Source organism: Varroa jacobsoni, unplaced genomic scaffold, assembly GCF_002532875.2.
Source record: "Varroa jacobsoni isolate VJ856 unplaced genomic scaffold, vjacob_1.0 scaffold_1127, whole genome shotgun sequence".
NCBI lineage: Eukaryota > Metazoa > Arthropoda > Arachnida > Mesostigmata > Varroidae > Varroa > Varroa jacobsoni.
Window position 1 is genome coordinate 94359 of NW_019214029.1, and position 15985 is coordinate 110343.

The 15985-nt window shown below is 40.0% G+C and overlaps 1 protein-coding gene and 1 long non-coding RNA gene across 6 annotated transcripts in view; one reads left to right on the forward strand and one right to left on the reverse strand.

Annotated features, from left to right (window-relative positions):
* Positions 1-14509, reverse strand: part of LOC111266914 (uncharacterized) — a 16401-nt gene extending 1892 nt beyond the window's left edge. The window contains exons 1-3 of one of the 3 annotated variants that reach the window (XR_002684319.2): positions 14418-14509; positions 9139-9177; positions 125-265 (exon numbers count right to left, since the gene is read on the reverse strand). This is a non-coding gene — a long non-coding RNA (uncharacterized LOC111266914). Of the gene's footprint in view, positions 1-124; positions 266-1394; positions 1839-9138; positions 9178-12864; positions 13444-14417 lie in introns of those variants that run through there. The other 2 variants (XR_002684321.2, XR_002684320.2) reach the window with 2 other exon arrangements.
* unc-13-4A (BAI1 associated protein 3) overlaps positions 1-15985 on the forward strand; it is a 71877-nt gene that overhangs the window by 45329 nt on the left and 10563 nt on the right. For 2 of the 3 annotated variants that reach the window (XM_086971133.1, XM_022844753.2), the window contains exons 9-18: positions 129-275; positions 2246-2305; positions 5759-5992; positions 6264-6388; positions 8031-8121; positions 8273-8442; positions 8896-8947; positions 9444-9479; positions 10219-10415; positions 14461-14584. In XM_086971133.1, coding sequence (XP_086827259.1) covers positions 129-275; positions 2246-2305; positions 5759-5992; positions 6264-6388; positions 8031-8121; positions 8273-8442; positions 8896-8947; positions 9444-9479; positions 10219-10415; positions 14461-14584 — 1236 coding nt within the window. The remainder of the gene's footprint in view (positions 1-128; positions 276-2245; positions 2306-5758; positions 5993-6263; positions 6389-8030; positions 8122-8272; positions 8443-8895; positions 8948-9443; positions 9480-10218; positions 10416-14460; positions 14585-15985) is intronic. The other variant, XM_086971132.1, reaches the window with a different exon arrangement.

Sequence of the window (15985 nt, forward strand, 5' to 3'; positions counted from 1 at the left end):
AAACAAAATCTTTTTATCCCACGTCTTCATCTTTCTTTCCCCTCGCTGTTGCACTGTTTTTTTTAGGCATATCGTTAGCGCTATCCTAACAGTGGCTAATAAAATTCAATCTATTGTGCCGAACCTAGGACATTCCGTCATCAGGAATCGACCGGTGGATTCCTCTTGAAGGACGAACGACCCGTTCTTCGGTGCAGGGCCAGATAAGGCTGCGACTCTCCCTCGGAACGCGAGAAGACCGCGGCCTTGCGCAGTGTGAAGACAACTGGAAAGAGGTGTGCATGCAGGGAGAGATGACAAACGGCTTATTCATCGATTCATTGCTTCCGCAGTTCATCGTTATGAGTTATTCAATTCAAAGGAGCATGTATAACTGCATAGCTGAAAACATTATCAGCAAAACGGTTCTTGGATTGGCTATTCCATTAAAAAAAAAAACTGTTTTGAGTCTATTGTAGTTTATCTAGTGAGCTCGTTTCTAATCTTTCCGCTATCAGCAAAAAAAAAGCATATGTCAAGCTTATCAGCCAAAAAAGAACGGCGCCTAATAATCGCCACCCTTAGCCTTAACGATACGTGCAGCCTTTAATTTACCTTAATTGTTACCTATAACATTTTCCGAGGGCCGAATTGGCTCGTCCTGCTCATCACTAACTATTTCGTACAATATATATTTGCCACAGCAGTGATATGTGATGGAGAAAGGAACAATGCCAATATTATGAAATAGATCCATAAAGATTAAATTGAAAAAATATATAATTCTGGAAGCGGCCATTTAGTGAAATTGGTTAACTTACTAAGAGCAATTTCTCGACAGATGCATCAGTTGATAGCGTGCGATAATTTTCGTAAGATTTCGACCCAACCTGGTATTCCCTCTTCCATTTATAATCATTTTCCAAATTACTAACCACGAAGAGTTTGAAAGACATATGTTTCATAAACTTGAAACAAATCAATTTGTAAGGATTTCACCAAGAGTACAATTCAAAACTTACTGTAATTGACTAAATCGTTGATTTAACGAGACTTACAAACAGCCAGCTATATCAAGCTGTTCATGATAGATCTTGAATGTGATGTTTATCTGATTAACTAAAGTTCCAGTAGCCAAATTGTTCAAGTTCTACCGCGTTCTGTCGCTGCACCCTCTTTAAGCGTCAAAATTGACATTTGACTAAACTTATTCGTGTCTCGAAGGACAGTTGATTAATAAATAAAAATAAAAGGTAAAGAGTAGAGCTGTCCTGCGGCGAGACGTCGTACTAAAGACGTCCTACAGCTTTGATCTAATGTCTCGCTGATGAGAACTTGTTTAAAGTATAGGACAGCCTTTCGACAGCGTTTTGCTGAGAGCAATGTATCCATTTTGAATCCTTGTCGTTACTTACTGTCATGGTATAAACAGCACTTTTTGGAAGTAATCTTTACAAACGTATGTCTGGGATCAGTGGCAAGAGGAAAATAGGACAAGGTGAAACGACTCGCATTTTTATCAGGTTAAGCCTGTGCACCTTTCCATGCCACTACGGCTCCCGTAATCGTTTGTGATGAAACTCCGTAGGCGAAAAGTACAGTGCACCGTAGTTCAAATTGCGATTTTACCCGACCTAGCAATTCTAACAAAACATATTTAATAATTAACCAATAGTTCGGTTCGAGGTGTCGACGGAGGTTTATTCTCATCTAGTGCGCCCACAGCTAAGCTTATATGAGCCCTGGTTATCTCGCATTTATCTGGCATCGACGTAATTCCATTTAGCGGGCCCTGCAGCTAAAAGTCGTAAGCCAAAAGCCCAAGCGATAGTGACAGATACCGAACGTTGAGCCACTTTACAGGTGCTCGTCTTAACACAACCGCTAGACATTCTCGATGGTTGCTAGATGATCAAAAACAATATGAATTTTTTTAGCTTCATTATCGTTAAAGAGATATCCACAAACCTGTCGTAGCAAGTAAAAAAACTGAAGCAGCTGGCATTTGTTGATTTCATTCCAACGTTTGTATAAATAGGCAGTCGCCGTTGACGGTGCCTAACAAGACAGATTAACGGTCAGCTAATATTGTTACCTCCGAGCCTTATATTTGGAACTGTTCTCAGTTCAAAGTCGTTTATTTTCAATGTAGTTTGGTGGCAACTCTTTACCGAACCGCAATATAATAACAAATAGTTTATGAATGCAAAGATAATATTGTATGCTTGACGTTTTTCATGCCGTTTTTGTTGTTTCCCTCGCAAAGGTCGTGGAACATCATCAGCTACTCGATATCTTCATCCAGCATACGCTCGCCAATTACCAGGTAGTATCATGTCGTTTATGCAATTGAGCTAACTATTTCCGCTAAATAAGGGGCATGCTCATTTGATACAAGCCAGCAGCAATGTACGTAGTACATGGTACAGGTTCGATAGTTTACCTTTATCGTCGGCCTGCTGCGGCGCTTGATTGTTGCTACATCCCTTAATTTGACCTGGGTGTACGTTACTGGACAAAGTGATTTACTGCTGTCTCTTAGCTAATATTAGCGGCATACGTATACAATTCATTAATTATTTGAAGCACACCGCTTCCACGTGGCAGTTTCGAGGAAAGATGGCATGCCAATCTAATACAACTTCCAGCATGAAATAATGCAGAAACCTCTCGCGTATTTTATTTCAGTCTTTTATGACCATGAGGTTTTTTTCCAAACGCTATATTTAACGGGTCAGTGCTAACAGCTCGAAGAACATTGAAGCATTTAGTCCTTTTTAGAAGTTCCGCAAAGGTGCACAGTATATGAAATAGGGTGATCACGAATTCGTGGGCGGGTAACTGCACCGTACCTTTATTGTTGGCGCCTTTGGTATCGATGCAACTCTCAAAGTGTCCCACCAATAGTTCGAGATATCTAACAGCCTTAACTATCCCTTCCTGGACATAACTCATAATAATGAATCTCCTTGATGCACACTTTCGGTATGAATCTCTCCTGAGGTCCGAGTCCGTTTGGCACTGGCGACTTTTTTTGACTAGCTTAGTTGGCGGCCCAGCCTGACCCATATTTCGTTTATAGCAACAATGTAACCCAGGCGGTTTTTTGTCCATATTGACGCTAGAGTGCATCGTACGTGTTTCTATCGAAACTCAGTTTATGACAAACATGTTTCTGTTTTCAGTGTTTTCGTGCTCCGAGCAATCTCATATTGAGTTGACAGAAAGTACAATACCCATACTCTACGCTGCTTAAACACTTGCATGATCGTAGTAACTTATTTATCCGTTTCAGGTCTTGAGGTGTAGTTGCCTTTTCTAACCTTGCGATTCTTACCCTTAGAATGCTTACCTATGTAACGAACGGGGCCCCCGCGCCTTCGCCAATATTTGATACATTCAAATAGCGGTGCCAATTTCGAAAAATACAAACAAAATCATAAGCGTTAATTTTCGTTAGTTTATGCTATACTTCTATTCTCTGCTCATACTCAAACAGCCTACAGACGTATATCGCAAAGAACTCAAATGTAAATATTTACCCACTCTGTCCAATTCATAGCGTATTGTGTAAAAGTTTTTTTCTGTAATTTTCCATGCGCCGAATAGCTTCGGCAGGCTGTTAATATGCATATCATATGCTTGTAGCCTTTATCGTGGACCTCTTAACTTGCCGAAGTAACACAAGGCCTTCGGTACTTCGTGCGCATAAATATGGAGGTTAGATGTGTATAAGAAGTTAACGGCAACAACTAATGACCAAGGCGCTAGTTCTCGGATTATTTGAAAACAAAATGTAGGTCACGTGCCGAGAAACACCGTGCCCTTTTTAACCTTCATTAGCAACATCCCCACTATTGGTCAACCCAATATTTATTATCTTCCACAAGATTATGAAGAAAACTACCTTTATGTATGTCAGTATTTCTTACAGTTTACATTCTTAACATAAACAAGTTTGCAAGTATGGTCTATATAAATGCTCAGTCCCACAGGACGCACTACTGCGGGGTAGGCCTAAATTACTAAGTACGATTACATTACTATTATTTCAACTTATCACTTCGACAGCTCTGAGTGTAGCATATACCGAAATGGGACACGGCTTGTCACAAAACAGCTACCAGTTTGCGCCTGCTTTCGGTAATAAGAGAAAGATATCGTTGAAACAAAATTTCATTATGTCTTTTTAGTCTTGCTAGCTTTGCCGTTCACCCATCAGTGGCAGACATTGGGCGACTCATGTCCTTAGGTTGCAGCCAGGAACAGCCACAACCGTAACCACAGGATCAACAACAGCGAACGTGTTATGGGTTTCTCTGGGCTCAGACGCCGATGGACTAGCGGATGGATAGACATTGTTACTAGCTATATTTAGTGTGGCTCTAACTCAGTCTGAATGAAATGAAACAAGCATACGAAGTATGATGGTGTAATGGCACCGGTGACGATTCTAGCCTTCCGCAGCTTAAAACCGCTTGATAGGAAAGTGTTTCGCTCATTGTCGCTTGTCAATTCGTACGCTGTAAAAGAAAAAAAAAGTTTGTACTATCGTTCGCTTAATAAAACACCGACAATACGTAATGATTTGGCAGCTTATGCGCTGCTGTTGGCTTAAGGAAAACTTAAGGCCTTTCTCTACAGTGAGCCTGCCTGATTAGCGTTCTACTTATTTGACTTCACCTCACGACAGAAATTAGATTATCGCCAAGAGCCTGTACCATGCACACGGTAACAAATGGCAGATAGTGAGGATGCCAATACGAAAGACGTTTGCCGCGTTAATTGGTACCAATAGTCACAAACAGCTCCGTCAATCGATTTTGTTAATGAGCTTTCAGAACAAACATTCCTAATTTATTGGGAATATTAGGACAGCAAGTGTGGTGACTTTGAGCACAATATGCCTGCACATTTGATATCTCAGGCCAATTGAACATATTTATCCTAAGGATGAGTTTTAATTAGTTGCGAGCCTGCGTTAACAGGTTGTACGGCTGTTTTTTTTTTTAGCTATAGTATAAAGCTTGTAATAAGCTGATAAGCCGTTGCAGGCGGCTCGGTTGAAATCTGTTAACATGCAGTGATTGTTTCAAATACGATTTTTCTCACCTGTAGTTTGAGCTGGAAGAGAAGACGTTGTAGAAAAATAAAACGTGTGCTAAAAAACATTATGAAAAATATATTTCCTTTTAAAATTAGTCTTAGTCCCGTAACTGTGAGATTACGAAATAATTTTAATGTATTAACGGAGAGACACAAATACAACAACAAAGATAGGTTGCGTGCAGTCGGAACAAGGGATAATTGATAAAGGTTGGTGAAAAAACTGATGCGAGGTAACTATGCCAAGTTCATAGAGCCCTAGTCAACACCTTGACAATTCAAGCCACTTAGTTCCTCGCAGTGGGTCACCTAGAAAACCACAGACCTATAATCACAAGGAGACAATGGCGATAAGAGGCAACAAATTAACAGAAGTAATGCAGTTAGCTAATGGATAAATTGCGACAAGGCTAAAATAACCTTTTGCTTCCGTTAAAGCAAACAGTGTTGGGAAGCGCCCGGTGGGCATGAAGCATCAGTTGAAATTTCGGTTGTATAAACGCTTGGGCCAGAGTGTTCCCAGTCGCTAGACATGACCGATGTATGAAGCTATTCAATGCTGCGTACTGTAAACCGTTGCACGCGGCACGGCGTTCGCCATTCGTAGTAAAAGCAATAGAGTAATAAAAAAAAAAGGTAGCAAAGTAATAGAGGTTTTTTTTTTTTGTTGCAGAAAGCTTCGGAATGGCCCGGTGAAGTAGCCCGTGCCGCGCAGACGATACTGCATCAACATGCGATTCAGGGTGACCTGAGCGAGCTGCAGCAAAGTCTTTCGCGATGGGTGGCGATCTCCAAAAGGCATCAAAATCGAAAAGCGCAACCCCTCGACTATGCTTTACTCCATTCGCTACTCGAAGACGTTGATACCAAATGGGAACATTCGGAAAAGGCGCTGTCTCGAGACGAGGTTGCTTTTTTTAAAAAAACAAATACGGAAAATATATTTTACAGTTCGGAAAAATACTTAATAGTCTAGGTTTTAATAAAGCTTAACTTGCCAAGTTTTTTGTCCGAATCAGTAATACGTGTACGATTGTCTATAAGCTAGCTCCAATAATAGGTACGTACGACGAGGAAACATTTTTATTGTGGGTGTTTGCTATTCTGACCGTCAAGCCGCTTCGTGCAAACGTGATCAGGCATAGGCCTCACGAATTCGTCAATTTCTATTCCTACAGGAAGCATCGTTGGCGGAGTCGTTCAATAATATGATCGACCTCTGTCTTCAAGTCATTGCCAAGCATCGTTCCATCATTCCTGTGGCAAACCTTGAAGCCGAACACAAAATGGTGCACATGCTTAAGTATGTTTTCTTTGCTTAAATAAATCGCCATCATCACTACAATAAACCTATTCATGTCTCAAGTATAGTGCGTACATGTGCACGTCGTTTGTAAACGTGCACACAAAAACCATACTAACCTCTGAAGGACATGTTTGAAAACGGTATTTTCCTCGGCATGATTTTTGACCCAAGTAATCAAATTCCAACAAAGCATGAGATTTTTTTTATGTGTTATCGAAATTAAAAGCGGTGCCTTTACGGTAATATGCGCATATAATAGGGCAGGTAGATTTTATCTGCACGATTTCCTGTCCGTGGCCGTAGTACCACTTACGTCCATCACCTCGTACACTACTTACCTCGTTTTGCACCACCCTTAATCGGAAAGGCCATCGCTTATGTTGCTAATTGCAAAACCATTATGTCGACGCTAGAAAAAGAGGAGCATCATAAAGTGACATGAAATTGGCATCGGGACGGACACAGTTTCAGGAACAGATAACTGCAGGGCTTATGTTCTACACACGAAAGAAACAGCTGGCTGGATTCAAGAAAAGAGATCAGTGTCAGTTACTTTATGCCAGAAGGACTACATGCTGCGAAAGATATTCATAATGCTCTCTGTCTCCTTCGTGGCATCGGTTATGCTGGCGGCCGTAATAGGGATGGCCGATACAAGAGCCCTCATCACACGAGCACACAAACGCTTTAGACTCGACTGCAACATACAGCTATCACATAGCAATATTATCTAATCTTCCAACAAATCGCCAGCGACACAGACTAATCTGTGGGCGCCAAACAGCACATTACCAAAGCTATGATATCTGCCTGAGCCCTTCGACGTAAACGACTCTGACGCTGTCCCGTCATAGACGATGCGTCGATATGAAAAAATGGGAAAACTGTAGTTCAATAAAATGTATGAGCAAACGAAGTTCCTCTGCCATAGCTTGCTGCTCCTTGCTGTGTCCTCTACCGAGCGCCGAGGCCAGGGCCTTGACAAATAATGAGATCACACGCCTTAACAAAGTCAAGGTCTTTCTGGTGGACTACGATAAGTTAAGTGCATATGTAGCCGTCCGAGACGTCACCACGTGCTTGGCCACAGCCATAATGCTGACGGTTGCTGACAGCGTCGCAGCTATTCGATTATAACGAGTAAGGACTAACTAAGTAAGGATATGGAGCAGGAAACCCTTCAGCGACTCGCCATTAAAAATTGCTGTTGAAAAGCTGATTGAATGAGTAATAGGCATGGTGTCCTACGCTTAGCCGATTGTCAACTCCACCCAATGAAAATACAAGTCAGTCTCTATTTATATGCGTACCGAGCTTATGGTGGTCGTCCAGACACAGACGCGTGTCGTACGTCGATACAAAGTGTCTGCGAGAAGCTTTTGACTGCTCACGCCACTTACGTTCTATATAGCCCTATAGTGCGCACCGTGTATAGCCGTTTATAATGTACAAACATTCCTTTGCTCAATAGTATTAGTGCAAAGATTTCGTTATTAAATAATAAAATGACAACCGGTCCTTCGCATGGCATATTAAATTCTACAATAATTAGAAATGCTGGATTCCTGCTACTAATTGTTTTTCTAATTAGATAGTAAGTTTACCTAATGGCCGGATCTTGCCTATTTTTGACCTTCAGGTGTTTGTCCCTGATCTATAAAATGAAAGCGTTCAAATGGTGTTGTCCTTTCCGAAATCAGTTAACCGTAGAGGTGATCAACGCACTAAAAGTAAGCTCACACTTCATAGTACACAACATAGAAACATAGAAGACCTGTATGGTACTAAAGAATAATTAACATAAAATATACAATGTAGAAATGTCGCGCAATAAACAAAGCATCCGTTGTTTGCTCTTGTCATTATCACGTTAACGAGCAGAAAGGTGCCACGGAATGGTTCAACGCAACCCTGCAACACCAACAAGAACATTTAAACGGATCAGGATTTACCGAAGAACGTGCCACACTTACGGCACTTTCACTTCTTGTCAACGCCGTTAATTCCGACATTCAGCGCGGCGAAAAGTATCATAATCATCTCTTTGAAACGTGTGTAATACATAGTTATATACATACATATATAACCTCAAGACTGTGACATCTGAGGTTGTAGATCCATAGCAATGGTATGCCAAACTGTGCTCCGGAACTTTACGAGGAATACCTGAATGGACTGTTTTCGGTTCTACCCATATGTGCTTTGTGTTTGGATCGCTAACTAAGAGATACACAACAATTGGCTAAATTTGTGTTAGATCTCTACGGCTCTCGTACTGTTCAGGCTGAATAGGTCAGATGGCTAGATTCAAGCAGTTAATGTTAGAAATCCTGGCTAGATTCTAGCTGACATATAGCTTAGTTACGGAACAGAGCTAGTCTCTGTTTTCAGTGTTAGCCATAGATAGCAATAGTTATGCTTCTATTGAAGGCTATGCAACGTCAACATTATGAGTAACTTTCAGTAGAAGTATTCTAACCTAAAATACGAGAATAAATTTACAGGTTCATTGGGATTAACTACATTGCAACGAACTACAAGCAGTTTGAAAAAATGGTAATTAATCATTCACGGCGAAGTTAGTTCAACCATGTATCCCGTAGCTAGGAAGCACGGAGTTTTGACTTCTTAAGAACTCAGCTTTTATTTGACCTACATCTAATATACCATTGGAGAAAGGGTTTCATGCGGGGACTTTGTAGACATGAGACAAATCGGACTAAACAATAAGATTTTCATGGCCTTACCTGTAAACAGTCCTGCATATTTGTCTTTTATCATTTGAGCTGAAATGGAAAGAATTGCAGTTTAGAAGAATCCAGGCTTCCGAAATCTGACGTCTAGGAAACATGGGAGTACGGTGGGGTAGTAACCAGCTCCATATTTAGCATACAATTCACCAGGTTTTGTTTCATTCACCGGCTGAGCATTACCACCCCCAGGCTTATGAATGCTGTCACAGCATTAGTAGAAAACCACTCGTTACTTTAGTTTATCTTAATATTTGGTAGACATGTGGACAAATTTTACTGAACCCTTTCGTTTATTGCAGATATCGGATGAAGTAGCGATGCGTCTACAAAATGAGGTACTGCAATTAATACAGATAAAACTTTTTTCGTCTAACATAGGTAATCCATTTTGGCGGCAGATAGCAAGAAAACAGAGTTTTACGACATCTAGTTAACAAGTTCAACAAATATATAATATTTTCTACGTTACCAAAATGGTCATATTCAATTTGAAATTTTCAGCACCTGCTGCCCGAGTGATTTATGAATAAAGGCTCCATGAGGCTATTAACAAATTCCCATAAAAAGTGTTTTACCGACTAAGAACTTCAGATATAAAGTGCAGCTAACCTTACAGACGCCTGGTCGGATCCTTGCACGTAAAGTTAATTGTGACTAGATTTATGAGTGGGTTTATTACTCCAACAGGGGGGCGCTGCTTCAACGACTCGAATGGTTATCTAAGTTAATGTTCACTGTTAGTAAACTGGGGCAGTCAATGATTGGCACTGACCACTGCTACCAGGCACGATAAATGTTCAATCGCAGAGAACATGTCGCAATAGTCAACACACGTCACTTCCTAGAACTCCCGGTTGTTAGCGGTCGTAAACGTTCTGGTGAATAAAAAATTTCTCCTAGGCTTTGATTTCGAAAGAGTGCGCGAAAGAAGGACTTCGCAGTTCATGCACGTCATAGACGTTTCGAGTGTACGCATCCTATGGCCAAACGAAACGGTATCTAATACGAGTATGGGAGCGTGGTCGGAATGTATGTTGTCGTGTAACAACTTTGCTCCTACCTTTCCGTTCACAGGTGCATGACGTTTTGGCCGAAAAGGTAAAAGCAATCATCGCTGCCCAAGAGAATCCGGCGGGACATACGATAGTCTTTTCTGGTGGCCCGGGTTCGTCGGACCCCCACGAAGATGCTGTAGCAACAGGCATCGCACTGTTCGAGCTCTACATGGCGCTGCAAGAGTTTGCAAAGTTTCGCCAAGTGCACCAACTCGAGTGAGTTATGACATTACGATGGGCTACGACCATTAAAATAAACGAATGAGCCTGTTCAAAAAGGTCTTCTCAATTCGGGTCAAATTGAGAACACAACATTTATTTGTAGCGGATAAGTCGTATTAGCATACGAGCTTCGTTCGGTATAGGAAAATGAGAGCGACGCACAAAAGTGTCTTGTTGGAAGTCACGAGAATGCGGAGCTCCCGATAGCGCCCCCGAGAATTGAACAAATGTTTGCTTTGAAGGATCTGCTTGTGAATGAATTATCGGAAGTTATATGTCGTGCAGACGGTGGGTAATAACCTCTGAAATAACGTTACTCTTTGCGCAAGCCAAATAGACGGACGTGCGCCGTACGAATCTAATATCGGAGATCGCTTTTACGTGCCCCATGTTTCTTATTTAGCTGTTTACGTCATATTTTAAAATAATAATAATTCGTTAAGTTTCTTTTCAACAACTGCCAAGTTCACACTGTGATGTAACAAACAGCTTGCAATATATGGCAAACGTTCGGTAAGCCTTAACACGGCAGTGGAGTTTCACATTTGAACACGTAGAACATAAACACCTACTTCGCATCTGTTAACCAATCGTGTGAGCAGCTGCTGAAATCACGAATTGACCTACTTATAGTCGACGTCATGAGTGAAAAAAAGACGTAGCAGCAAGCCCCGATGTTAATGGGCAGAAAAAACTTGCAAGTTCCTTTTGGTGCAAGGAGCAATTAGACGAAGAATGCTATATTATATGTCAATCTATAAGATGTAAGCCTTCGATAAACAAACTGAGCTGTTAAGCTCAGTAATCTATGAACGTGTAATCGATAAAATGTATTTCATGCAATCGTTGCAAAACAACGAACCTGTTCCAAAAATATAAATAAATGGAATGACCTTAGCGGTTAGTATCTAAACCAAGATGCGCGTGCAAATACGCTTCTGATATAAAACAGCATCTGTGGCATACCTCTAAAGGACCGGATCTTGCCCCTTCATAGGCAAGCGTTTCGTAGGCCGAAAATAATGCTTAAGGCCGTAAGTATCGGATGTTATATACAAAAAGACAGATAGTTTAGCATGGTTCTGCCGGTATGCTCTTCTATGAAACAACATCAACCAGTCCATTATGAAAACTAAGCGGCAAACTTTATGGTAATTTTTCCCGTTGAAAATAGAATAATTACTATCCATACATTTAGCGGGACCAGTATTTAGCTGAACGTAGCCTTTCGCATGCGCTTACCTGCAATATTATTCAGCTAAAAACACTGTATAGTTTTTACCAGTCCGTTCGTTATGTGTGTTCGGTCTCATGTCATACCAGTCCACTTTAATTAGAATCATTGTTGTTCTATTTCGTAGAAAAAAATCTGGCTGTCAGTGAAAAAATGACAGGAAAATAAATCAAAAAGAGCAAAATAATATAGATCATATCCTATAAAAAAGACTAGAGAAAAAAAAAATAGATAACCAAAAAGAGAATAAAAGATCAACACGAATCTAATAGGATGCAGTACAGCAATATAGGCGAGAGCAAAGCAACGCTGTTTGAGCTGGCGCGATGAAGTTATGGTGCTTGTGATTGATTAGCTAAAGATCTTCACCGACCGCCGATGAAGTGTGGACTTCGTTTGGGATCGACAGTTGTTGTTAAATACCTGTTATCGATACGCGTCTTTGTGTGTGTGCGTATAACACACCGTTCTAACAGTTTTTTCACGAATGTTTCGAGGCCATGGCCATAAACCAATAACGGGGAATTTCTATTAGGCTAAACCATCATGTGATTTTTTAAGTGTACTCGTTTATGCCTAATATAAAGATTAAAAGTATAACTCATAAAAGCTTCTACCACACTCGCTCCCATTGTGCTATTTTCTTTTTATACGATGCGTGGATTCGATCAATAGCGCGTTGCCAAAACTTACTAGAAAGCGGATTATTACTAAAGCTTATGGTGATAATAAATTATCGCCAGCGACGTTACGGTACAGTCTCAGTGGAAAACCTGCTATAGAATGACTTAATATGAATGGCGTAAGCTTTAAGCTAAAATCAAACGACGTGGACGGCATCTAATAAACAAAGATACTTTTGTGTTTAGAAAAACAGATTCGAGTTTAAAAAATATGATTTTCGGTAGCCGCTGAAGGTAGCGGCGTAAATGTACATAAAAAAATAATCAGCTGGCCGGTACCAAAGTGCTTCTAGATTAAAATAAAAAGCCTTACAACACAAGTAGCAATACAAAGTAGAAGCTCTCAAAACAGCTAAATGAAAGGCCAGGTCCCAAGCCAGAGCGTTCTAAACTTAAACGACAATTTCTTTTATACATTATATATGTTTTTTTTTTCTCTACCCAAGAGTTTATACCATCACACTGACGTGAGTATCATATCTCTTTTGTATTTAAAAGTGATAAAGCAAAAATATTATGGACTTACGTATGTATTTAATTGTCTCCCTCTCAAGCGGGAAATGACGGACGGTTATCTCTTTGCCATAGTAGATATTGATTATGTTAGACAATCGTTCTGTGGCGTGAAGCGATGTTGTGGCAGTACTCCTTTGGACCGCCGTCCAGTACCGAATGGGCAACGACTATGGCCGACTGAAGCACACTTCCGCCGACTAACTAATAACCTAAGGCTCTGCGTGATATAGGCCGATGTTCAGTGTGCCTGTACATAGCCAAGCAGCACACAAAGTTGCAGCTATATCAACGCTAAGGGTTGTGTGTTTGATATGACTACACAAAACTTGTTGTTCCAACTACACAAAATTGGTTGATTTCGCGAAGCTGCACCTTACCAGGGGCGACTTTGAGACAGCTGACAGGCAAAAGTCGTTAACATAATTATATCTTTAGGATAATATGGTAGCCCGGTATAGAGTCCTAAATGTAACCATAAAAGTCGTATTTATTGTTAATCATTACACCGACTTCGTTTAACTCGAAATATTTGCGGACTTCCCCCGGCATAAAATTTGGATGAACGCATTTTTTCGGAAGACACATTTACCTTTTTTGCTCAAATTCGATATGAGATCGTTAATCCATTGCTCCTACTAACGATGAGCTGTACGTAAGCTAACATGATAAATGAATTGAGAAGAAAATTTTGATCTGCGAATGTTCAAAATTAGCTAGACATGACACTTTGTTTCCAGAGAAATCTGGTGTATGATATAGGTGAAATGGTTCCCACAACCTCACTCCTAACGATCACAGTCATTTCAAAAGTGACTGAATGAATTCTGCTCCTGCTAACACCTGCTCAAGATCGCCTTAAAGCTCACAAACTGTAACATGACATCACGGGCTCCCCAAAGTGAGCTGAATCAGAGCTGCTTAGTCGAAACAAAATAACCACAGGATTTTTATGTCTCTTGCCTAAAAATCTGGCTTGACGAAAAAATATTATGACAAAAAATATAGAAATAGACTGACTGAAATAAGCGAATCTTTCCGCGGCAATTATCTCGAAAATTGTTGAAAAGTCCTAAAGCATCCCATATACAAAGCTGTGCACAGTTGCAGAAAAATGGGTTTTTGAAAAAAATCGATTTTATTGCCTACCCTGCTAACTCACCCTATCCTTTGAGCAACCTAATGTTTCCCTATATTTTTCAAAGTGTAGTTCAGTTTTATATTGAGAAGGCTGAATAACTGACGGAGATGATGGATTAACCATTGCAAAACCACAAATTAATTATAAAAAGAGGACATAATAACTGACGCAAAATAACTGCTATCTATTAAAATCGGATGGTGGAAGAACTGCAACAAAAAAATTATACAATTATATAGTAATACAACAGATCAGAAAGTAAGACGATTATAACGAAAATTGGGGTCCTCAGACTTAATGAAAACAAGCGCTCTAGGTTAGGCCTCTAGGTTGTATAGCCTCACACAATGTCCAATGTGCATATGCGATGCTGCTCGTTACCATACCCGCACTATATGTATGTATATATGTATAAATATACGTACACTTGAGGCCTCGTATAAATATGTGCTCTTAATCTTCTTGCAGCGACGGACGCCAGTTGGCCGTTCACCAGTTTCAGCTCTGGTTCACAGACGCAGTGCAATCATGGTTTATAATCGCTAAAGGAAGAGCGCGATTGCGGATTCGAAAGGCGTTAGAAATTGATCGGGTACGTGTTGTTCATTGTCAGCAGAAAGCCCCTACCAAACGTCTGTTTTAAACAGCAGGACTACTAAAGACCAACTCTCCGCGTTGTCATTACAACCATGAGAGAACGATGAACATGCAGCTGCACGGGTTCAAATCTTTGCACTGACAAGAGATCTATCAATTCAAGAGACCCCAAGTTTCCGATACAACGAAAAACAAAACTAAGCTCATAGTAATATATATAATATATATATATATAATCATATGGTTGCCATGCCGTTTCCTAGATCTGTTGGGAGAAACCCAGGTATGTTCAGCAAGGTCTACCCCGGCTACCATTGGCGGGGCACGTCCTCGATGTTTTACTGAAGAGATAATTCCAGATAGCTGGTTCTCTCGAAGCCGAAACGTGCATAATAACACGGAAAAAACAATTCTGATTCTTCGAAGCCTCTTTCCTATAAATGAACATGCAACTCCGTCTTAAAGTACATACTTTATATAGACTGGTAAGAGTAAGCGCAGAAGCCATTTTTTCTACGATATAGAATATAGATACTAACTTTTGCTTTTTTTTCCTTACATGCGCCAATGTAGAAGGTAAGTAGTGATTAAATGATTAGTTTCAGTGTCGCCGATACGCTAAGAAACAACAATTTCAATATAAGGTCAAGAGGAAGGTTTGTAACATGGAGAGGTAATTTTTTTAGTTAATCACCAAACAAAAATATATTTTTATATCTGTATTTATTCTGCTGTAAATTTTCATTCAGTAGATCGTAGATTTCCTATCGGTACGCGCCCGAATTCTAGATAAATTACGAGGTAATTTTTCCCGTTGATTCTACTGCTGTCTCGAGAAGAGTTATATTTCGACAGTTACCAGTTATAACATAACTAAGCTAAAACAACTAAATTGAGTAAACGTATTACAGATGGGAAAAGGATTCCTGTTTGCAAACAAAAAGGTACAATATATTGCGTATTCGACTGTCTTTTTTTTGTTGTTGTTGTTGTAGAGAACAGCACAAGCAATTGGGACGTGTGGTCCTTCACCGTGTACACAATTGTAAAAAATACCATTTTTTCCGGAAACTTTCCGAGTAATATATATATATATATATAGCAGGCCCGTATTGTGATTAGATTTATTCTTCTAAAATCAATATTAGCGGTCGCAAGCACTAATAAATCAATTAGGAGATGTTTTTTCACCAACATATAGCGTACCATATTTGCAGGAATGATATGTTTATTAGGGTAATTTCTGTTTATGGCCCACATCATAGAACATCGACAGTGATTATGCGGATTATTTCAATAATGTATCTTATTCTATGCCCTTGCACGTTATTTGTCCGAGCTACAAACAGATTAAGGAATTGTTATTTTTTTTTTTATTTTTTTATTTTTTTTTTAT